Source organism: Ovis canadensis, chromosome 24, assembly GCF_042477335.2.
Source record: "Ovis canadensis isolate MfBH-ARS-UI-01 breed Bighorn chromosome 24, ARS-UI_OviCan_v2, whole genome shotgun sequence".
Classification (NCBI taxonomy): domain Eukaryota; kingdom Metazoa; phylum Chordata; class Mammalia; order Artiodactyla; family Bovidae; genus Ovis; species Ovis canadensis.
In genome coordinates, this window is record NC_091268.1 from 25,947,310 (window position 1) to 25,970,170 (window position 22,861).

The 22,861-nt window shown below is 46.3% G+C and overlaps 1 protein-coding gene and 1 pseudogene across 2 annotated transcripts in view; one reads left to right on the forward strand and one right to left on the reverse strand.

Annotated features, from left to right (window-relative positions):
• The window catches only part of SNX29 (sorting nexin 29), a 603,019-nt gene that overhangs the window by 43,363 nt on the left and 536,795 nt on the right, over window positions 1–22,861 (forward strand). For both annotated transcript variants that reach the window (XM_069569984.1, XM_069569985.1), the window contains exon 4: window positions 6,456–6,580. In XM_069569984.1, coding sequence (XP_069426085.1) covers window positions 6,456–6,580 — 125 coding nt within the window. The remainder of the gene's footprint in view (window positions 1–6,455; window positions 6,581–22,861) is intronic.
• Window positions 17,297–18,252, reverse strand: LOC138429667 (large ribosomal subunit protein eL43-like; annotated as a pseudogene).

A 22,861-nucleotide genomic window follows, 5' to 3' on the forward strand; every position in this document is an offset into this window, starting at 1 on the left:
TGTGTGTTTGTTGGGCAACTGTATTTCCTCCTTTCATGGTGTATTTGTTCATCTTCTTTAATAGTTTTTTTTTATTTTTGGAGTTGCTTGTCTTGTCCATCTGTAGAAACTCTCCAGGTACTCTGGCCTTTAATTTTTTTCCAGTTATGTGCATTGTAAATGTTTTCTCTAGTCTATCATTTATTGCTTTACCATATTTATCATATCTTTTGCTATGTTGAAATTTAAAACTCTTTTGTGGTTAATTCTATAAACCTTTAAAGTTCTGCTTTGAGAGTATCCTGTCCTGCAGTTCTCCTGTATTTTTCTCTATAATTTTTTACAGGTTTATTTTTCTTGTTGGTGTTGTTCAGTTGCTAATTGTGTCCAACTCTTTGCTACCCCATGGACCGCAGCATGCCAGCTTCCCTGTCCTTCCCTGTCTCTCGGATTTTGCTTAAGTTCATGTCCATTGAGTTGGTGATGCTACTTAACCATCTCATCCTCTGCTGTCCTCTTCTTCTTTTGCCTTCAGTCTTTCCCAGCAGCAGAGTCTTTTCCAATGACTCAGCTCTTTGCATCAGGTGGCCAAAGTGTTATTTTTCTGCACTTATATATATTTTCTTGATCTTGACGCACACTTATATATTTTCTTGATCTTTATGCATGTGGAATTTAGTTCTGTGGTTGTTTGAGACAAAAGTTTATTCTTAATTTTCTTTCAGCCCTGTAGCTACTTGTGTCAGTGACACTGTTAAGTAGCTCATTCTTGCCCATCTGAATTGAAGTACTTCCATTATTATATATAAAATGTTTCCATATTTATTTGGATTTTGGGGGGCAGGGAGGTTCTCTATACTGCTCTATTAATGCTTATCACTGTACCCAGAACTACACTGGACCAAATTCTTCCTGTGATTAGTATTGGAATTGTATTAAATGTATATGTTAATTTGGGAAGAATTGACATTTTTATTTAAATGAACCTTCCCATTTAGGATAGCAATGTTTCTATTTATTTTGATCTTTATACCTTTTAAGAATATTGTGGTTTTATTCATGTAAGACATGTATCTTTCTTATTAAAAATATGATTTATTTTACTTTTGTTACTATTGTGAATGTTGTTCCCCTCCACCATTTTGTTGACTTAAAAAAATCAGCTTTTAATGTTACTGTTTCTTTTATTGCAACTTTTAAAATTTGCTGGTTAAAAACATTTTTATATCTTTTTGTAGGTCTCCTTTTTTTGGCTTAACTTTATAATCTATGCTTTTAAACAATGCTATTTCAAATTCTCTGCAAATAATGATTGCATGAGTTTTTTTTTTCCTCAGTATAACTTTGATGCCATATTTTTTCATTCTTTGTAGCTCAGGGTAGCAATGTTTCTGGTTCTTGAGACATGAATACTTTTTAAATGCAAAAAAAAGAAGCTAAGTGAGAAAAACATAGAGGTAAGAAAGACATCCCCAGTAATTATTTTACCAAGTTGCTGTTAATTTTTTACATAATTCCCTTCAATTTTTTTTAGCATAGTTGAAAACATACTTAATATACAGTTGCATACCCTGCTTATGTTTCATTTCATATTATAAACCTGTTGGCTTATCATTATAAACTCTTGATAAATATTTTAAAGGCTAAATGGCATTCAATTATATGTTGTATTACCATTTAACCAATTCCCCAAATGTCAAATCTTTATGTATTTTTAACTTTCCACAGTTGTAAAGGATGTTTTGAATGTTTTCATTCTGAAATCTTTATCTGACTTGTAGATTACAGTTGAGGATTGATTGGTGCTAGTAAAATTCAGCCAGAAAGGATGTGCACTTTTCTGAAAATTTGTAACACACAAATGTAGGGCATGGCCCATTTCAAATGACTGTCATGTGGTGATGGCCTTGCTGTAGCAAGGCTGGTTGATTGCACTGTCTTAAATCTGAGATGTGGCTAATGCTGTTAATGGCTGGTTTTTATGGGTATAATCGACTGTTCTAGGTGACTTTGGAGCTTTCCACATGAGGACAGTCCAGTCCATTTTCACTATTGTACTTGCTTTTCACCAAAACATTCCAGTAAAGCTATAACATAGTGAAAGGATCTGTTTGAAGTTACGCCCTCTGTCACCAGGTTAATTTGATGTGGTTCTTAAAAGGCAGCTTTTATTACTGATCCTGTCTGTCTCAAATTCACCATAAATGTCTCATAGTTGCCATAAAAAAGTACAGGATTCTTAGGATTCTTATTAAAGATTAATGTGACAGGTTAAGCAGTCTTGAAATATAGGACGCAGCTCAGGAAAACCAGTGCCTGCAGAATTTTAGCAGTAAAGCAGTTAAGCTCGTGCAAAGTCCAGCTGTGCTGCTGGTGGTGGGAGACAGTTTTAGCAGGAGAAGGTTATTTCAGTTTTAGCAGGAGAAGGTTATTTCATTTTCCACTCGTTAACTCCTTCACTCCTTCACTGAGCACCCTGAGGGCAGGTTTTATTATTATTTTTTTAACTTAATTGAAGTCTAATTTACTTCCCATAAAAATCTACTCCTTGTACATGTACAATGCAGTGAATTTTTAAAAGTAAATTTATAGAGTTGTGCAGTCATCACCCCAGTTCAGTTTCAGAGCATTTTCATTACCCCAAAGAGTTTCTTTATGCCAGTTTACAGTTAATCCCTGATTCCAGCCTTAGGCGAGCACTAATGTAATGGCCAAAAAGTTCTTTTGGGTTTTTCCATAAGTTGTTAGAGAAAGGCTACCCACTCCAGTATTCGGGCCTGGAGAATTCCATGGACTGCAGTCCATGGGGTCGCAAAGAGCTGGGACACTACTGAGTCACTTTCACTTTCACATAAGAGGTTTTGGCCAACCCAACACTTGCAGTTTCTGTATATTTACCTTTTCTTGGCATTTCATGGAGTCATGCAGTGTGTGGCTTTTGGGCCTGATCTCTTTCCTTTAGCATAATGCTTTCAAGGCTCGTCGTTGTTGTAGCGTGTGTCAGTACTTTTTTCCTTTTTATTGCTGAATAGTATTCCATTGTATCAATATAGGGGCTTCCCAGGTAGCGCTAGTGGTAAAGAACCTGCCTGCCAGTGCAGGAAACTTAAGAGACACAGGTTCGATCCCTGGGTATGGAAGATCCCCTGGAGGAGGGCATGGCCACCCACTCCAGTGTTCTTACCTGGAGAATCCCATCGGTAGAGGAGCCTGGTGGGCTGCAGTCCATAGGGTCGCACAGAGTCGGACACGACTGAAGCAATTTAACACACACACACACACACACGCGTGTATCAACATGCCACATTTTATTTATCACTCATCTGGTAAACAGCTGCAGACATAAAAACTTGAAGTGATTTTCTTGGCTGGTGCTTTTTAAAAAAAATTAAAACATCCACTGTTTTAAGTGCCCCGCTTAATTAAAAACATGGCCAATTCATTAACTCAGATAGATGTGAGAAAATGCTGTGGAGGCAGCCAGTCCTTCCCCCAACCCTCAACATGGATCTCAGAGAACACTCAGTGGAGAGCATCCTGGAAAATAGGAGAGACTGAGCTGAGAAAACAGCTCCATGAAAGCAGGTGCCCTGTTCTGCAGGAAGTATCATCTTGCCCTCAGTCAGATGAGAAGAAATGGAACAGCTTCAGGTGACATGATTATAAGTATCCATAGCACGCCCACTACAAGATGAAGGGTGTAGATTCCTGTGGTTGGACAAGTGTGTTCTCTTTGGTTCCCTAGTCATAACTGACCTGGATTCCACCTTATACAAGATCTCCAGAGATGCCCCTCTTAGCTAAGTAGACGTCAAGTCCATGTTCTGAGTTCTTCGAGGGGAGGGACAGTTCTGGTCACATACATTGCAGAAGCCGGGTGTCTTGCCAGGTGCTGGAGCAACTAAGATGATGGAGGCGTGATCTTGGCTGTCAGGGAACTTGAGTTAGCCAGAGGAGACAGCGGTGGAGAGCAGATTGTTCACAGAGAGATTGGCCAAGTGCTGCAGCCTGAGGAAGCACTCAGGAAGGCTTCCTGGAGGAGGGGCTCCTTGAGCTAAGTCTTGAATGACCTGTAGATATAAGCTCAGGTCAAATGGGGAGGGTGAGAAATAGAATGGCCTTCAGTAAGGCAGACATTTTGTAATAAACTAATTATAGGACTACCGCCCACCTTGGTTTTCTGCTGTGTTGGTTTGATTGTGACCTAGGTGCATCTGGAAGGTAATACTGCTGACATAAACCAAACCTCAGGGGGTGGGTTAATGCTGTTCCCTTGCATTCCATTCCCCTTAGAGGCCAGGTGTTATTATAGAGTTGGTGGGGCAGTTATTGACTTGTGCATTGGAGCCAAACAACCTGACTAGGATTGTGGAGTTAATCATTGTATTTGCTGATGATTCATTTAAAGATAGAGGCTGTGGTTTAATATGGAGACCTCTAAACACAGACCAAGGTTCCCCCTCCCCCTCCTCACCCCACTGCCCCGAGACAGGGCCCTGGGTCAGGCTCCGCTTTATCATGTCTCTGTTTTGGTTTCTGTGGGATTTAACTTTGGTGGGTGTCCTAGCTTTGCAGGGAGCCCTCAGGAGTGTGCCTCTGTGGATGCACAGACAGACGAGCACATGCATATCTAATGTCTGAGTGGCATCTCCCCAGCGAGGAGGGTTGTTTCAATGTGGGGGAGTGTTCTGGGGCCGAGGTTCCTCACCCTTTTACAAACCCGCTGAAAAAGCAAATACGGAGCACACGCTGTGTGCCAGGCACTGCGTGAACTAGCTGCAGGGGAGCCAGGAGGACCAGCAGGAGTTGGAAGCCAGAAGGTGTAGGTGAGGACACATGTTAGGTTTGGGATGCAAGAAGGGACTCCTTCCTTTGGAGGGCTAACTTTGATCATTGGCAGTAGTAGCCTGGAAGGCTGGGATGGATTAGTGATGTCTGCCACAGGCACAGACTAGAGAGTCAGTGTACATGTGCTGTGTATTTGCTGATACTGTGTTAGGGTTTCCTGGAATAGACAGAACACTCGAGTAAAGGTGGCGTATGGGAGAAGGTGAACTTTTGTCTTAGAATAAAGCCTGTTTGTTGTGGTACAGAGTGTAGTGGGAACTACCTTGGATAGCATGGGGGTGGGTAGGTCTGGAGTACGGATATTACTGTTAATTATGTACTTATTATGTGCTCTTTAGGGTCTCTAAGCCTGAGTTTCCTGACATGTAAAATGCAGGTAATAATACCTGCCCCAATCATATCATCCTGGGAGTAGCTAGTGAAATCATGGATGTAAAAATGTTTACCACCCAGAGCGTGATGAATACTTGGAGTATAATTACTACATGTGTGGGGGTGGGTGGGGCAGGAAATGCCTGCAGTTAGGCAGGCATGAGCCAGGTGGTGGTGGCCTCGGGATCTTTGCACTGCACCCCTCTGCCCAGCCTGCTGCCTCTTGTCGCGTCTAGGTCATGACTCTAAGGTACCTCCTTTCAGGCCACAGCATCTAAGCCTGTTCTTGCCTTGGCTCTATCTACCACCTCATCTTGTTTTATTTTCTTCAGAGTGCTCGTCAGCTGATGGGATCTGGTTGGCTTATTTGTGAATCTCTTCCTGCTAGAACCTTATCTGTCTGACTCCCACCTTTGTATCCTCAGAGTCTAGCACAGTTCCTGGCACCTGGGACAAGTTCTGGATTTCTTAACGTTTGTTGCCTGAGTGAATGGAAGACTTTCTGAGGTCCACAGATCCAGTCGGGCTGGGGGCCCAGGAGCCCTGGGAGGACTGTTAAGAGTCCAGTGTGGTTATGGTGACCTCATCTCTGTGAACGTGTTCCTGAATCTCCCATTTCTTTGGTTATTGAGAAATAAATTCAATTAAATGCACAGTAATTGTAACAATTGAAAATTCCATCAACTCCAGATCTGCCTTCAACAATGTAATCTCTTAACAACAAAATAAAGAACTAAGAATCAGAATTCATATTATTTCTTTAGGGTATGTGGCCATGAAATTATACAGTGTTTTCAATTTGGCAGACCTGCGAATTCAATCTCTTAGAAGATAATCTTGTTTCATAAAGGACATGATATGAATTAGAGTTGAAACTTGTGAATTGGATACAAATTAACACCCAACCCCTCCCTGCACACAACTGATTTGTTTTTAAATTGTTTTGTTTTTTTTTTCTCCCCCACCCCCGCTGGCTGGCACCAATTCCATTTCCCCTTGTCTCTTGTGAATCGTTACTGTGCTTTCACCAGTCTGATGAACAGGGGCTGGACTGCATGGGGCTGCCCTGAGTTAACCTGAAAGGAGCATAGATGGGGAAAGCTAGTGAGGAGTCACTTACATGTCAGTTACCTGCCTGTAAATCCTGGCATCTAAAAATGTGTTCCTTCACTCGCTCCCCCGGGAGATGCTGACACCACCCTGGTTGTTTTTCTCCCTTCCCAGGGTGGACTGATGAGTCACTGGTTCTCTTGCAGGGTAACCTGTCTGTGTGCCCAGTTTGAAGCCGTCCTGCAGCACGGCTTGAAGAGGAGTCGAGGGTTAGCACTCACGGCGGCCGCGATCAAACAGGCAGCAGGCTTTGCCAGCAAAACCGAAACAGGTACTGCTCAGCCGGGTGAACTCCAGAGCATATCCCTTCCTCTCTGCCCTTTTAATTTTTATTTATTTTTTAGTAACAAGCAAGGCAGTCATTGTGCGGGACTGCTGGGGGCGGGAGGCCCGTGGTGATGCGGAAATCCACGGTAAGGAGGTCTCACTCGCAGTCAGTACCTGTGTTGTCTGGCATGTTAATTGAAAGGAAGCCACCGTTTGTGCAGAATTCTCAGAGCCACGTGTTGGTGGTCTCAAGGGACTCCAGGGGGGGGCCTGCTGCTGAGGTGCTTATTTCCCCAGTGTAGTGTAGCAATTGCTGAGAAGTGAATAATCTGTTCTGATTTGATGCACAAGGATGGCACGGCATTTCATAATTAAATCTGTCTTTAGTAACAGTGACAAGAATCAGGCAGATCTCTGAGCTTAGAATTCTGCCACCATCCATTTTAAAGTTGTCACAGCATTTTGCTTGTCCTGTGCTCTTGTGTCTTTGAATGACAGGAATGATGCTTGTAATAATAACTCTTAGCACCCATGGGTACTTACTGTCAGCCTGGCAGGTTGTTAGCCTTTCGCATAATTTAACTCGCTCAATTCACAGGACAGTCCTGTGAGTGCTCGGGACCTTTGTCTGTGTTCTCTGCAGTGCAGCCATCATTTGTTCAGTGGTTTGCTTTGGATCTGAACTTTTTTTGGTCTTCTTTCTTAATTTATTTATTTTTAGTTGAAGGACAGTTGCAATGCTGGTTTCTGCCTGGATCTGAACTATTTTGTTTTTAATATTTATTTATTTATTTGGCTGTGCCTGGTCTCAGTTGTGGCATGTGGGATCCAGCTCCCCGACCAGGGATCGAACCCAGGACCCACCTGCATTGGGAGCGCTGAGTCTTAGCCACTGGACCACCAGGGAAGTCCCTGGATCTGAACTTTGAAGTGTATCAAGTTGTATAAACTGCCCCCCCGCCCCGATTTTGAAGAGCAGATTCTTTAAGACCCTGCTTGTGGGTGCCACCTTGAATTCCTGAATCTTTCTGCTGGGACGTTAGTGTCCCTGCTGAATGAAATGTGTTAACTTTTGCTGGTCCAACTCCTTTCACATCGAGAAATCAGACCTGGCCATGTTTGGTAGAGCCGTCTGGAAATTCTCTGCCGACTGCCTTTCCCTCTCACCCAAGTTGGCATATCTCCCTTCCCCTTTCTCTCAGCCCTCCAGCAAGTCTTTGATCCTGTTCATCTCACCAGCTGCTCTTTTTCAAAAATGAATGTGGTTCCTCTTGGGCCTGCAAGAAGGATTCCTGTCACCATTGATTTTTCTTCCACCTTCCTGGGTCACAGTGGGCCAGTTCAGAGAAGAGCCAGCTTCATGGGCCTCAGTCTTTGTAGAAACTGCAGCTAGCTGCCTTGGCCTCCTTGAATGTCAGCCTCAATAGGCTCCGTGGCACTTAAAAAGAAAAAAAATTTGTCTGAGCCAGATCTTAGTTGTGGCACGTAACATCCTTGATCTTCGTTGCAGCATGCAGACTCTTAGTTGGGACATGCGGGATCTACTTCCTTGACTGGGACTGAACCTGGGCCCCGTACCTTCGGAGTGCAGAGTCTTAGCCACTGGACCACCGGGGAAGTCCCTTGGTGGCATCGTATGTCGAGGACGCTTCCCTGAGCTCTGTGTGGAGGTGGTTTAGGGCTGATTGATGGCTATTTGAGGACATGGCTTCTCCGAGAGTCCCCTCCAGCTTGCTGGCCCCTCTTTCTTTTTATTTCCTTCTTACTGTCTATGGGGAGCTACCTTGGAGAAACTGGTGTGGAACAGACCACAAGGCTATGGACAGTTCCTGGGCATGGCAGAGGCAACCATGGCTTTGGAGTCAAACTCCGAGGGTAAGCCTGGCATGACCCTGGGAAAATGCCCCTCCTTGCCTTCCATTTTCACTTGTAAAGACAGAGCGTCTCTCTCCCTAGGGGGTTGTCAGGCGGATTCACAAGATAACCTCATTGAAGCACCTGCTTCATTTCAGAGACATGCGCACCCCCTCCAATTGTTTAACCAGTTACCTTCTCCTAAACACCCTTTACACGTCTAATCTCTTTCTCCACCTCACCCCTTCTTGAGGCTCTGACCTTTTGACCGTGAAGAATGGCTCTTTCTATTCCCATCCAGACTAGAATTCCTGTCTTTTTGTTACTGGCCCTGATGATCACAGAAATACCTACACATTTGCGAGGCATCACCAGCCTTCGCATTCTCACTGTTTCCCTGCATCTTAGCATGATTTCTACCCTTGCGTCTTGGAGACGCTGATGAGCGAGTGACCTCTGGCTTTGTTTCTACTGGGGAGTGTGTGCTGCACCGTCTCCTGGCCGGTTAGAAGTAAAGCAAAGACCAGACTAGCTTCACCCCTGAGTGGCTGCCAGGGGCTTCTGTCATCATTGTCGGCAGCAGTAATTAACCATTCACAGGTGCAGGATGGGCCTTGGCTGATTAAAACCTCTTTCCTGCCATTGAATGTTTGATTAAAAACCTCATGGGGGTGGGCAGGTGTTTTTTCAGCTGCTAAGAGTTGGGAAGGATCAGATAAATGGCTTTTTATGGTTGTTCTTAAAGCCATTGGAATGGCCTTGCCAGGCAGAATGGAGAAAAGGAAATCCTAAGAGATGGATCAGACAGAAATGAGCCTTGTCCAGCTCCCTCGTCCCTCCTGGCTGCGGGGCTGGGCCCTCTGTGTAGCTTAGTGATCGGGAAGCAGGGTTGAAATCCCCTCTCCACGACTTGTCACACACAAGCTCTCTGGGACATCTTCTCTCTGAGCTTCTGTTTCCTCTGTGTAAAATAAAGACCGTAGCAGGATCTGCCTCGTAGGGTTGTGGCAGGGGCTTGAGGCATTGGTATTGATCTGCCTGAACTGGTGCATGGTGATAACGTTCCAGTTACTTTCCAGCGTAGGTGCTGGTGTCCTCGCTTTTCAAATGATGACACTGAGTCTCAAGTTAGTTAATAAGTTGCCTAAGTTCCCATCTACAGCTGGTAGATGGCAGAGCTGAGGATTCCAGCCCAGGTCAGACCCGTGTCAAATTCCTGGCTCTTGCCTGCTCCCCGCCTCCAGGGGCAGCCAGCCTGATGCCCTTTATTGCTCCTCTGTGGACCTCTCCAGCTCCACTAACTGAATTGAAAGTGACAGGAGAGAGTGAATAATGGTGAATTAATCCACAAGGCTGTTGCATTAGCTCTGTTTCTAAATGAAGAGAGAAAAGCTGAACTTCAGCGTAATGATTGAACAAAATGACATTGTTGGAAATCACAATAATGGGATAATACTGAGAGTCTACCAGGGGCATGCCTGCTGCGTTTGGTTCTCGGGGTTTAGGCTGCATGTAGGGCTGAATTTGGAAGTCGGTGCCCTCACAGGGTGTGATTTTTAATTGATTTGTTATGATACTACTTATTTTGTGTATGTTCTGGTTTCTTGGCCCCTGAAGCACATGGGATCTAGGCTCCCTGACTGGGCTCGAATCTGCACCACCTGCATCGGAAGGTGAAGCCTTACCCTGGACTGCCAGGGAAATCCTTTGTAGAGTGTGTTTAAAAATTTGTTTTTAAGATTCCAACATTGAATGATTATGAGATCTTATGTGGAGATACGGATTTGTAGGTGTTCTTGAACTTGGGGACCTGCGACTCTGGGCCCATGTTGACAGTTGACCCCTTGGGGGCCCCGCACCCCTGCCCTCTGTCGGTGGGCCAGAACTGCTTCATCCACCACAGTCTGCACCCCTCCCTGGGGCCCCTGAGCCTCGAGATGGCATGTTGGCTGCCACTGATTGTGGTCCTGTTAGCACTGTTCCCCCCTCCTTATCAGGAATTCAGCAGTTTTCAAGAGTAAGCCACGCCCAGGTTGGAAGCCACTGAAGCCAGTTTCTGGAGTGTCGGAGCCGTCGTTCGTGTCGGATTTGTCCAGCTTTATCACTGCTTTCAGGGCGGGGATTTGTTAACCTTCTCGCCGGCCTGTAGCCAAAAGTCCGCTATTTCTTGTTTTTGTTTTCCTTTTGAATCCGCTCTTGTCTTTGCACGGTATCTGGTTATTTTCGACTGAATGCCAGATGTTGTGTGTGAACAAGGGTAGAGATACTTTGAAGTTCGGGATGGTGCTCTCTTTCTTCAGAGAGGGTTTACTGCTGCTTCTCAGACAGTTAGGGCAGAGGGAGACCCACTTAGTCCAGTCAAGGGTCAAGCCGGTTCACACCTGGGCTTTAGTATTTATGATGGCCCATGTATTTCCAGGGTGTAGTTTTTTGGGGTTTCCAGCTTATATCAGCTTGCCGGAGCTGCCATGGCAAATCTGCACACTGTGGGTGGTTCAAGACCACAGAGAGATAATTTACCTTTTCACAGCCTGGAGGCCAGGAGTCCAAAATCCAGGTGTCCTCAGGGTTGCTTCTGGAAGGTTCTGGGGGAGGGTATGTTCCTGGCATGCAGTGCTTGTCGGCAGCCCCTTTGTCACTCCCGCCGCCGCCTCAGTCTTCACATGGCCTTGTTTCCCTCGTGTCCACATCCCTCCGTGTCCCCTCCTCTCCTTAGGTGGACTCCGGTTGTATCAGACTAGGCGCCCTCCCCGCTCCCTGGCTGCAGTATGACCGCCTCTCAACTAATGACATCGCCTAGAGCCTTCCCCCAAATAGTCACGTTCTGGGGCTCCGCGTGGACTTGAATTCTGGGGGGGACGTAGTTGACGTGCTTACCAGTGCCCCTCTGCTTCTGCAGGTCCTGACCTCTGTTTTCTTTCCTTCTTCTGTTTTCTTTTTTAAGACTGTGGGAATTCTGAAAGCTCCTCTTAAGTTCTCACCAGAGTTGCTCTGTAGTTGGAAAAAGCCTCAGAGCAAAACCTGGCTCTCCATGTAGTTAGGACTCATGTCTGTAGACGTCCCTTCTCTTTGGGATCTGAGTTCCTCATGTCTTTCCTGTCTTTGCAGAGCTCCCAGGACTTCAGTTTTGTTTTGGTTCTTTTTAAAAACAAGTCTGGCTTTTGCAGTTGCTGCTGTTTTTCTGGGGAAGTTGGTCTGGTTCAAGCGAATCTCCCATAGCTGACGGTATGTCCTTAAATGGTGCTTCCACTGTGTGCCTTTTCCCGTGGCCCAGTGTGCCTTATCTGTGCATGACCATTCTCAATTACCTTCATACCAGTCAGGTACCAGGATTTCTCCTGGGATCAGCTGTAGTCTGGGAAAGGGTGTTTGCAGGCAGTTTTCCTTAGTTTTGTGATGACTTTAATCCCTAGCTATATATTGCATATCTCCCTTTCCCTAGTTTGCTGTCTGTTAGGTGTTTTTGTCTTGTTGGTTTTTTAATTGATTTTTATTGGAGTATAATTGCTTTACAATATTGGATTAGTTTCTTCTGTACGCAGAGTGAATCAGCTATACATATTCATATAATGCGTCGTTTTTAGACTTCCTTCCCTTTTAGGTCACCACAGAGAATTGAGTAGAGTCCCCTGTGTTACACAGTAGGTTCTCGTAAGTTATCTCTTTTATTATATATAGTAGTGTATATTTGTCAATCCCAGTCTCCCAATTCATCCCACCCCCTCCCTGCTTTGATATCCATACATTTGTTCTCTATATCTGTCTCTATATGTGCTTTGCAAATAAGTTCATCTATACCATTTTCCTAGATTCCACATATAAGCGTGAATTTCGACACTTGTTTTTCTTGCTGACATACTTCACTCTGTATGACAGTCTCTAGGTCTGTCCACGTCTCTGCAGATGGTACTGTGTAGTTCTCTTTTATGGTTGAGCAGTAGTCCGTTCTCTGTAGGTACCACGTCATCTTTATCCACTCCTCTGCCGGTGGACATTTCAGTTGCTTCCATGTCTTGGCTGTTGTAAACCATGCTGCAGTGAGTGTTGGGGCGCATGTGTCTTTTGAATTATGGTTTTCTCCCAGTATGTACCCAGTAGTGGGATTACTGGGTCATATGGTAGTTCTGTTTTTCGTTTTTTAAGGAACCTCTCTAGTGTTCTCCATAGTGGCTGTAACCAATTTACATTCCCACCAACAGGGTTGGAGGGGTTGCTTTCCTCCATATCCCCTCCAGCATTTATTGTTTGTAGATTTTTTTGATAATAGCCATTCTGACCGGTGTGTCTTTTGTTTGTTTTTGATTTTGGCTTAGCATTCAGATTTCTCTTTGTTTTTGACTTGGGGAGTTTTTCCCCATTTCACCCCCTATTAGTAACCCCTGTTAGTAAGGTAAGCATTACTCTAAGCATTACTCTACACTGCCAGCTGAGCTGTGTCTTGGTGGGCATCCCAAACTGTGATCCCTTTGAATAGACTCTCCAGTGAGTTGGGTTACACAGGACCCAGAGAAACTTGGAATAAGGTCACTTGATGTGTCTCGTTTAGAATTCAGACCCCAGAAATAAGAGCCTGCCGTGCCTGGTAGAGTCGTTTCCTCTGACTTTGACAAGTGACTGGGTTTATTTGCTCAGACTGTTGATTTGCTGGTGATGAGATAGGAACCTGTGTTTTCTGAGTCTGGTCCTGCAGTTTGTTTAACTTTTGCATTGCAGTTACGCAAGTGAGCATGAATAATTAAAACAGACGGTGGTAATTCCCCACCCTGCAGTCCCTTCTTTCTTGCTAATGTAATTTGTTCTAACGTTGGGTGGCCACCAGCTTCTGCCCTGAGGCGGGCTGCAGGGGGAGTGAATCTGGGTCCGATCAGGCCAGCTGTAATGAATTCCATGCTGGCAGTAGTTGACTTAGGAGTAGGCCTGAGATGCAGTCCTGACCAAAGCGAAGGAAAGAGAGGTCTGCCAAGAGGCTTCTGAGCAGGCCTCTTGCCATTCAAATGAAGACACAGAAAGGCTTATCTTATGGCCGTGGGCTGTTGTGTGAGACCTGTGTGATGTTTGGAGCTGTGGCAGTGATCTTATGACCATGAGGATGGAACAAGTCTGAAGACGAAAGTCAGTACACTCAGGATGGGAGCTCAGAACGATGGGAAATACCTGGCCCCTGATAATGTCACTGCACTACCGAATCAACCAACCCTGGACTTAGTGTTACGTGAGATAATTAATTCTGTAATATTTTAAGGCACTTTAAATTGGATTTCTTTTTACTCATATCCAAAATCATCCTAACTTAAATGAGAGAGAAAAGCAAGACAACTTAAGAAAAGTCAGAGCCTGTGTGCCGGAAATGGGAGGAATGATGTGATTAGCACGTTCAAACACATTCATCCTAGAAATGACACCTGGGTGTTTTCCGCTCCTTTCCTTGAACCACAGGCCTGGCTTTCTTAGTGTTTGCTGGTGACTCATGCTGAGCAGCTCTGTGACCTAGGGGGTTTGTTAGGCTGTTTGTGCTCATTTTTCTATTTTATTGTTGAAATGATTATGCAGACTGAATGACAGCATCCTCATTTTACATATGAAAAAAAAATTAGGCTCAAAGAAATGAAATAATTTTATTAATGGACCAGAGCCAAAAGTGGCAGAGCTGGAGTTTCTATTCAGGCCTCCATGATTGTGATTCTGAAGCTCCTGACTTTAAACAAAGCTCTCCTGACTTCTAAATAAAGCTCCTGACTTTATTTATTTGGTTGCTCGTGGTCCTAGTCGCGGCATGTGGGATCTAGTTCCCCCACCAGGGATGGAACCTGGGCCCGTTGCATTGGGAACCTGAAGTCCTAGCCACTGGACCACAGAGAATTCCCTGAAGCTCCTGATTTTATTCTTAATGGCATATTGTTTCCAGAAAGAGCACTCTCTGAAATATCACAATCACCCAGTTTGAACTTGTGAGTAAATTAAGCAGTAAGTGTTGAGTAAGTTAGGATCACTCAGTGTAGAGGTCAGCAGACCCCGTCCCACCTCCTGCTTTTGTAAATGGAGTTCTGTTGGAACACAGTCACAAACATTCATGTGTCTACTGTCTGTGGGTGCTTTTAGGCGAAAGTTGTGACTGAGGCCATGTGGCCCATAAAGTCTTAAGCAGATATTAGCGAGTTCTTTACAGAAAAAGCGTGCCAAGTCCTGTCTTCGAGAACAAAGGTCAGAGGATGCCACCAAAACCTGTTGCCACACTGTGTTCAGATGTCCGTGGTCCATCTACCCCACTAGATGGTGTGCACTGGGCGTGCCAGGCACCGTGTCTGTTTCACTTCCTCCTGACTTCCCAGCTCTTGGCATGGTGTCTAGAAGTATATGGGTTCTTCAATAAAATTATGCTCAATAAATATCCTCTGGTGGGAAGGCAGCGCATTGTTCAGTGTGCACAGTACTGTGCTTCGTGATTCCTGAGGCACCTCGGGCCGTGGCCACTCTTGAGTCGCTTCCTTTTGCTGGTTCATAGCCTGTGCCTCTGACTGTGCTCTCATGTGTTAGAAGGAACCTCTTTTAATCCCATTCACGAGGGCGCCACCCTCATCACCAAAGTCCACTCAAAGCCCCATATCCTAATATCATCATCTTTGGGGGTTAGAATTTCAACAGATGAATTTTGAGGGGACCCACTCAATTATAAAAGTGGCATTTCAATGCAGTTACCCTGGAATTTGATGTTCTTGTAGATCACCATCAGGTTATGTGTCGGCAGGCTGTTACAAGGTGATGGGCCTGATTCTGAACACACCAGAGGCTCATTTATTACCGAGATGCCCGTCTTATAAAACTTAAATGTAATTTTCCTTATCTGCTCAGCAGCCTTTGTCACCTCCGACCTTGACACTTCGTCTTCTCTCTTCTGTAATGCCAGGGCCCAGCCTCGTGGCGCACTTGCTACTTCTCTGCAGACCCTCCCTGGCATGTCACCCTCACCCTCAGACATTAAATATTACTTATCCTTGGATTGGGCTTCCCAGAATCTGCCTGCCAAGGCAGGAGACAGAAGAGACTCAGGTTTGATCCCTGGGTTGGGAAGGTCCCCTGGAGGAGGGCATGGCCACCCACTCCAGTACTCTTGCCTAGAGACTCCCATGGACAGAGGAGCCTGGTAGGCTACAGTCCGTGGGGTCGCAAAGAGTCCGACATGACTGAAGTGACTTAGCATGTATGTATCCTTGGATTCTGTTGTTGACTCTTGTTTCTACACATTCTGTCTGAATTTCTTGGTGAAAATTGCTCTCTCTGTGTTGATTAAGTTGTGTCTCCCACAGGTCAACTCCGGGTCTTTCTCCCGAGTGTCTCCGTTTGAATGTACAAAGGCTTGTGAAAAAGTCTGCATGACTGAGTCGTCATCCCTCCCCTCACCCCCGTGTTTGCTCCTGTGTTCCCTGCTTAGTACACGGCTCTGCCCTTCACCCAGGTCCCCTGGCCAGCCCTCGGGCTTCCTCCCAGCCTCCTCCTCCCCTGCAACTGCTCAAACTTCTATTTTTTCTCTCTCTCTTTTAAAAATTGTCATAAAGTTCAGTCGCTCAGTCATGCCGACTTTTTGTGACCCCGTAGACTGCAGCATGCCAGGCTTCCCTGTCCATCACCAACTCCCGGAGCTTGCTCAAACTCATGTCCATTAAGTCGGTGATGCCATCCAACCATCTCATCCTTTGTTGTCCCCTTCTGCTCCGCCTTCAGTCTTTCCCAGCATGAGGATCTTTTCCAATCTGTCAGTTCTTCGCGTCAGATGGCCAAAGTATTGGAGCTTTAGCTTCAGCATGAGTCCTTCCAGTGAATATTCAGGACTGATTTCCTTTAGGATGGACTGGTTTTATCTCCTTGAAAAGATCAAAAAAGTATCCACACCATTGAAACGTCCATTTTAACCTTTTTTAAGTGTACAGGTAAAAGGCATTGAGTGCATTCACATTATACAGCCATCACCACCGTCCGTCTTCAGAACCTTTTCATCTTCCCAAATTGGAATCCTACCCCCATTAAGTAACAGCTCTCCATGTACCCTCCCACTAGCCCCTGGCAACCACCAATCTATGTCTCTATGAATTTGATGACTTTAGGTCCTTCATATGAGTAAAGTCATGTAGTATTTGTCCTTTTGTATTTGGCTTATTTCACTTAGCATAATGTCTCCAAGGTTCATGCATTTGTAGCATGTGTCAGAATTTTCTCCTCTTTTAAGGTTAGGTGATAATCCATTGCATGGATAGACCACACTGTGTTTATCCACTTGTCTGTCGATGGGTTACTTCTGCTTATTGGCTACTGTGAAAAGTGCAGCCGCGAACATGGGTGTACAAATAATTGTTCCAGCTCCTGCTTTCAGTTCTTTTGGGTGCCCACTCGGAAGCAGAAGGCTGGATCACATGGTAATTCTGCGTTTACTTTTCCGAAGAGCCGCCATACTGTTTCCACACTGGATGTTTCTTTTAAAATTCCCACCAGCAATGCACAAGAGTGCCAGTCTCTCCATAATACATAAGAGTTCCAATTTCTCCACGTCTTTACCAACATTGTTACTTGTGTGTTTGTATTTTAAAATTTTGTTACATAAATTAACCTATCTATTATGGGCTAAAAGTGAAAGTATTAGTTGCTCAGTTGTGTCTGATTCTTTGTGCCCCCATGGACTGTAGCCAACTAAGCTCCTCCGTCCATGGAATCCTCCTGGGAAGAATTCTTCCTCATGGGAAGAATACTGGAGTGGGTTGCCATTTCCTTCTTCAGGGGATCTTCCTGACCCAAGGATGGAACCCACCGTCTTTTGCGTCTCCTGTATTGGCAGCCGGGTCCTTTACCACTAGCGCCACCTGGGAAGCTAGCACCACTATCCAGTGGTGGTGCTTCTCCTGGTCCTCAGTTCCTTCGGGCTTCTTTCTGATGCAGCCTTCACTGTGGCGGCAGAGCTGGTGGTGAAGGTCCAGGCACCACCAGCTGCTGTTCTCACACAGGAACCGCAGTGCCAAGTGCCCACGGCTCGTCTCTTCTTGGTTTTGCCGCAGAAGGAGCAGGTGTGCTTGGCATGCTGGCTTCGGTTTTCTTCACCGTTTTCTTGAGGGAGGCATCATAATGGGTCCCATATTTGCTCATGATTCTGACCTCCTTGGTGCATTTCGCCAGGTTGCCACCACTTACATCTGAGCCCAAGAGCTATTTGTGTTCTTTCTGATGACAGCCATTCTGCCAGCTGCCAGGTGCTATCTCATGGTGGTTTTGATCTCTTCTCTCTTGAAGTTTCAGATATCTCTCAAAGTCATTCACGAGCTGCCCACCAGTTCAGCCTGACAGTGCCCCTCCTCTTGGTTCCTGCTGCCCGCCCCGCCCTCCCGTAGTCCTGAGTCCTCCTCTTGACAAACCTCAGTATGATGCCACCTGGTTTCTTGTCTCCCTTTCTCAGTGGTCTGGGGCTGGGTCCATTCTTGCTCACATTGCAGCCCCAGTGTACTAGAAGGACCTGGCCGTAGAAAGACTGCATTCAGAATGATGACTGGAGGACCCAGACTTCAGGTCTTGCTGCTCATTCTCCTGGGGTGCCAAGCCCTGCCCCTTCTGTCTGTGCATCTTCACAGTCGAAAGCATGTGGTATTAGTATACCTCCAACTCTAAAATTAGAGAAACCAACTCCCGTGATCCTTGGTGGGGATTTTTGAAAATGGTTGATTGCATTTAAATCAAATCTCAGTTTATATTTTACTTCACCACGTCACCTTGGGTAACAATTTCATTTCTGTAGAAAATTATTTGTGGAGGAAGCTGCCTGTGCCAGAAGAGCCCCGGGCCCATCCTTTTGATCGTGAGGGGAAGTCCACCCTCCCCACCCTTCCATCCCTGTCATGTTTTCAGTTCCCTGTTTTTATTTCTCTGTTGAATTCGCAAACTTGCAAATCGGCTAGGTCTGGTGAAAGAGACATTGGGAGGATGTTTGCTGAAGGGGCAGAGAAGATGTCCAGATTGGCAATAAAAATGTTCAGCAGCTGGTGGGGAAATCCTGGCTTTAGGGAGGGAGCCAGTGTGCTGTCCCCATGGGTGAGGTGTTAACCAGTGAGATGCTAGATTCGGGCAATGTCCACAGAGTCCTGGGGAGGGTCCTTGACCGCTGGGGTGGCTGAGGGCTTGGGCCAGTGGCCACTTAGAAAGGGGAACAAAACCATTTCAGGATATTAGGATCTGGGGCTTCCCAGGTGGCGCTAGTGGTAAAGAACCCGCCTGCTAATGCAAGAGTCGTAAGAAAGACGGGTTTGATTCCTGGGTCGGGAAGATCCCCTGGAGAAGGGAATGGCTACCCACTCCAATATTCTTGTCTGAAGAATCCCATGGACAGAGGGGCCTGGCAGGCTACAGACAATGGGGTCACAAAGAGCTGGACAGGACTGATAGACTTAGCACGCCCATATTAAGATCTGCTGTAACCAGACTGGTGTCTCTTGGCCGGAGGGGACCTCTGGCTGTTTCAGAGGTGTTTAATCTTGATGTCCTGTATGTTAAGTCTCAGACTCAGAGACTTCCCTGGTGGTCCAGAGGCTGGGAATCTGCCTTCCAGTGCAGGGGATGTGGGTTCGATCCCTGGTTGGGGAATTAAGATCTGACATGCCACAACCACAGAGAAGGAAATGGCAGCCCTCTCCAGTATTCTTGCCTAGAGAGTCCTGTGGACAGAGGAGCCTGGTGGGCTGCCGTCTGTGGGGTCGCACAGAGTTGAACACGACTGAAGCGACTTAGCAGCAGCAGCATACCATAACTAAGACCTGATGCTGCCAAGTAAATAATTTTTTTTTTTCCAAAAGGCTCAAACTTGGGCTCAGAGTTGTCAGTTTCGAGTTATTATCCAGCCTATTGGTTCCGTGGGTCCTTCACCCTGTCAGCGTGAAAATGGCTCTTGCACGGAGGATGGATTACACCCCTAGAGGCAAACGGGGCACAGGTTTGGGAAGCGCTGGAGGAGGTTCCCACTGGGAGCATGAAGGAGGTGCCGCGTGGACCCCTGTGTCACGTGGACGAGGGCCAGCTGTGCCGGGCTGAGGTGTTAGAGCTGGGAACCAGACGCCAGCTGCTCCCAGGACCGGACAGCCCCCAGAGGTGAGTGAGGAGGGCGCCAGGAAGAGGCGGCACCTGTTAGGCATGTGGCCCCTGTAGAGCAAGCTGGGACGTGTGGTCCGTCTGTGGGCTCAGGTGGAAGCGAGGACAGAGTTAGTTGAGCCTGCAGCAGTCTGCCATGGTGGAGGTTTTCCTCTTCTCTATAGAGTACTCAGATGGGGACATTAGAATAGAGCCCAAAGGAAGGGAAGGAGTTAGCCATCCTGTTATTGGGAGAAGGAATCCCAGGCGGTTCAACAAGTTCAGTGTATGGCAAAAACCACCACAATGTTGTAATTAGCCTCCAATTAAAATTTAAAAAAAAGAAATTTTCTTGCCTGAAAGACAGACACACACACACACACACACACGCACACACACACACAGACACACACACACACACACACACAGAATCCTGCAGAATTCAGTCATGTGTTTGCTCTCCAGTTGACTCCCTGCCCTTCCCTTCAAGCTGTTTCCCAGGCCCCCTCACCCATCCTTTCAGTAGGAGGTGGTGATGCGGGGGCCAGGTGAGAGGACAGGGAGGCAGCTTGATTGGGGGGGCATCTCTAGCAGTGACAGTGCTTCCTGTGGTCCGTGGAGGTCCCCTTCTGCTGCCGGTCAGGCCTTCCTCTTGTTTGCCTCCTTTACCCCTTGGTCCCTCTGCCACAGTCCAGCCGGTACCCACAGCCACGGTAGCGTCACCTGGCACCACCTTTGGTTCCTCTGGCTCTAGGGTTGGGTCCTTTTTTGTTTTGGCCACAACACATGGCATGCAGGATCTTCCCCGACCAGGAATCAAACCCATGTCCCCCCGCACTGGCTGTGCTCCCCCACATTGGGAGCATGGAGTTCTTAACCACTGGACCACCCGAGAAGTCCAAAATGGTTTGGATGTCTGACGTCAGTTGTCTCTGGGTTCCCTCGGTATCTCCTATTTGCTTTTTGGCTTCCACGGTCTCTGTAACAGTTGTCTTATGTGAAGTTCCTTCAGTGGGCTAGCTCTTGTGGTTTCTGTTTTTGTGGCTGGGTGGGCCCTGGGATGGAGCAAGCTTGGCTTGTTGGAAGAATGGCCAGGAGCCCCGGGGGATTGTCGCAGGGTGAGTGACAGCGAGAGTGTGATGAGGTGAGGCGGAGAGGGAGGCGGAGCAGGCAGCCAGGTCCCGTCTGGGCAGTAAGTGCCAATTCCCTCCTTTCCTTGCTTTATTCCTGTAATTTCCGTTCACCCCCACCAAGATAATTGGCACTTGTTCTTTAGAGTCAGTAGGGATATTTACGTTTAAATCTGCTGAAGTCTTCAAAAGCAATCTCAGATCATTGTGTATTTATTTATTCTTTAAAAATGCATCAAGTTCTGAATTATGCGCTTTAAAATGCTGAATTTTATATTCAGTGAATTTTACTACAATTGAAAAAAAAAACCAAAAACAGGACAGTGGCTAAGTTGCCTTTACTGGCAAGTTTGTTTTCCTAACTGAAAGGGAATTTAATAGCAGAGTTAATTTCAATTTCAGAATGTAAAATGGTATAGCTGCTGTGGAAAATGGTTTGATGGTTTCTCGAAAAATTAGCATAGATTTACCAAACAATCCTGCAATTCTATTCCTAGATGCAGACCTAAAAAACTGAAAGCAGGGAGTCACAAATATTCATAGCAGGATTATTCACAAGAGCCAAAACAAAGAAACAAGAACCCAAACATGCATCCATCGACAGGTGAATGGTAACAAAGTGTGGTGTTTACTCTGTGTGTATGTTTGCGCTCAGCCACTCAGTCATGTCTGACTCTTGCAACCCCATGGACTGTGTCCCACCAGGCTCCTCTGTCCATGGGATTTTCCAGGCAAGAATACTGGAGTGGGCTGCCATTCCCTTCTCCAGGGGATCTTTCCAACCCAGGAATCAAACCTGTATCGCCTGCATTGGCAGGCAGACTCTTTACGATGGCGCCATCTGGGAAGCCCATACTATTTATAATGAAATATTATTCAGTCATAAGAAGACATGCTGCTACTTACTATAACATGGATGAGTGTTAAAAACATACCAAGTGAAAGTTGTCAGACACAAGCGATCACATGTTGTGTGATTCCACTTACACGTAGACTCTAGAATAGTCAAATTCATGGAGAAAGTGTGTGGAATAGAGGTTTACGGGGGGCGGGATGTGGGAGGGGAGGATGGGGAGAGAGGTAGTGTTTAATGGCTGTGAGGTTTCTGTTTCGATGGTGAAAAAGTTCTGGAAATGGAGAGTGGTGGTAGTTGCATGACTCTGTGAATGTACTTCATTCACACACTGAATCACACACTTGAAATGGTTAAAGTGGTAAATTTTATTATGTATGTTTTGCCACAATTTGAGAGAGCGAAAAAAAGTTTCTCGTTTACATATTTGTATGGGTCTTTCTCATGTGTTCCTTGTGGGCAAAGCCCAGGCCCTGTGCTCCAGTCCCAGGAGGCGGCCCTGTGGCTGATCGACTCATGGACAAGTGAGAAAGCCACGGCCCCTCGTTGGAAGCTCGGCTTTGCCAGCGCACTTGTGTCTCGTCGTCAGGCTCGCCGAGGTGTGCCTGGGCTTTGAGGACACCTGTGGTCACCCAGGTCTCAGACGGAAATGTGGAAGCACTTGGCTTGCCTTTTGTTCCTGGGATGGTTGATACTGTGTATGGCTGATTCTGTTGTTGGTTTCCTACTGAAAGATCCATCCCTCTTTTCTTCTTTGGCTTATCATAGCCCTGATTGTGCTTGGGGCTGTGGAGTGTCCTTCTCTAGGTCAAAGCTCATGAGCGGTTTAGCCAGTCTTGACATGTTCTTCACGCTCTTGTGTGCATTTATCCTTGTCTGAAAAAAAACGGGGTAATAGAGCTGGCTTTATCTTAACCTCTTTCTTCTGTTCCCGTTGTGAATGCGAGGCCCAGAATGGCCACCTGATGCGAAGAGCCGACTCACTGGAAAAGACCCTGATGCTGGGAAGGATTGGGAGCAAGAGGAGGAGGGGGCGACAGAGGATGAAGTGGCTGGGTGGCATCACCGACTCAATGGGCATGAGTTTGAGCAAACTCCGGGAGATAGTGAAGGACAGGGAAGCCTGGCGTGCTGCAGTCCATGGGGTCGCAGAGAGTCGGACACGACTGAGCGACTGAACGATAGTGGAGTGGTGGCAGTGCCCTGAGACAGTGAGGTGAAGGCCAGGAGGGTGGGTGTTCTGCCATGACAGAGCCTTCCCACCGGCTGTCTGTACCTCCAGACTGAACGTGTCTTTTGTTGTTTTCAGGGAGCCCAGCTCCTTGTCTTTGTGTTTTCTGTTTCTTGTTGAGCA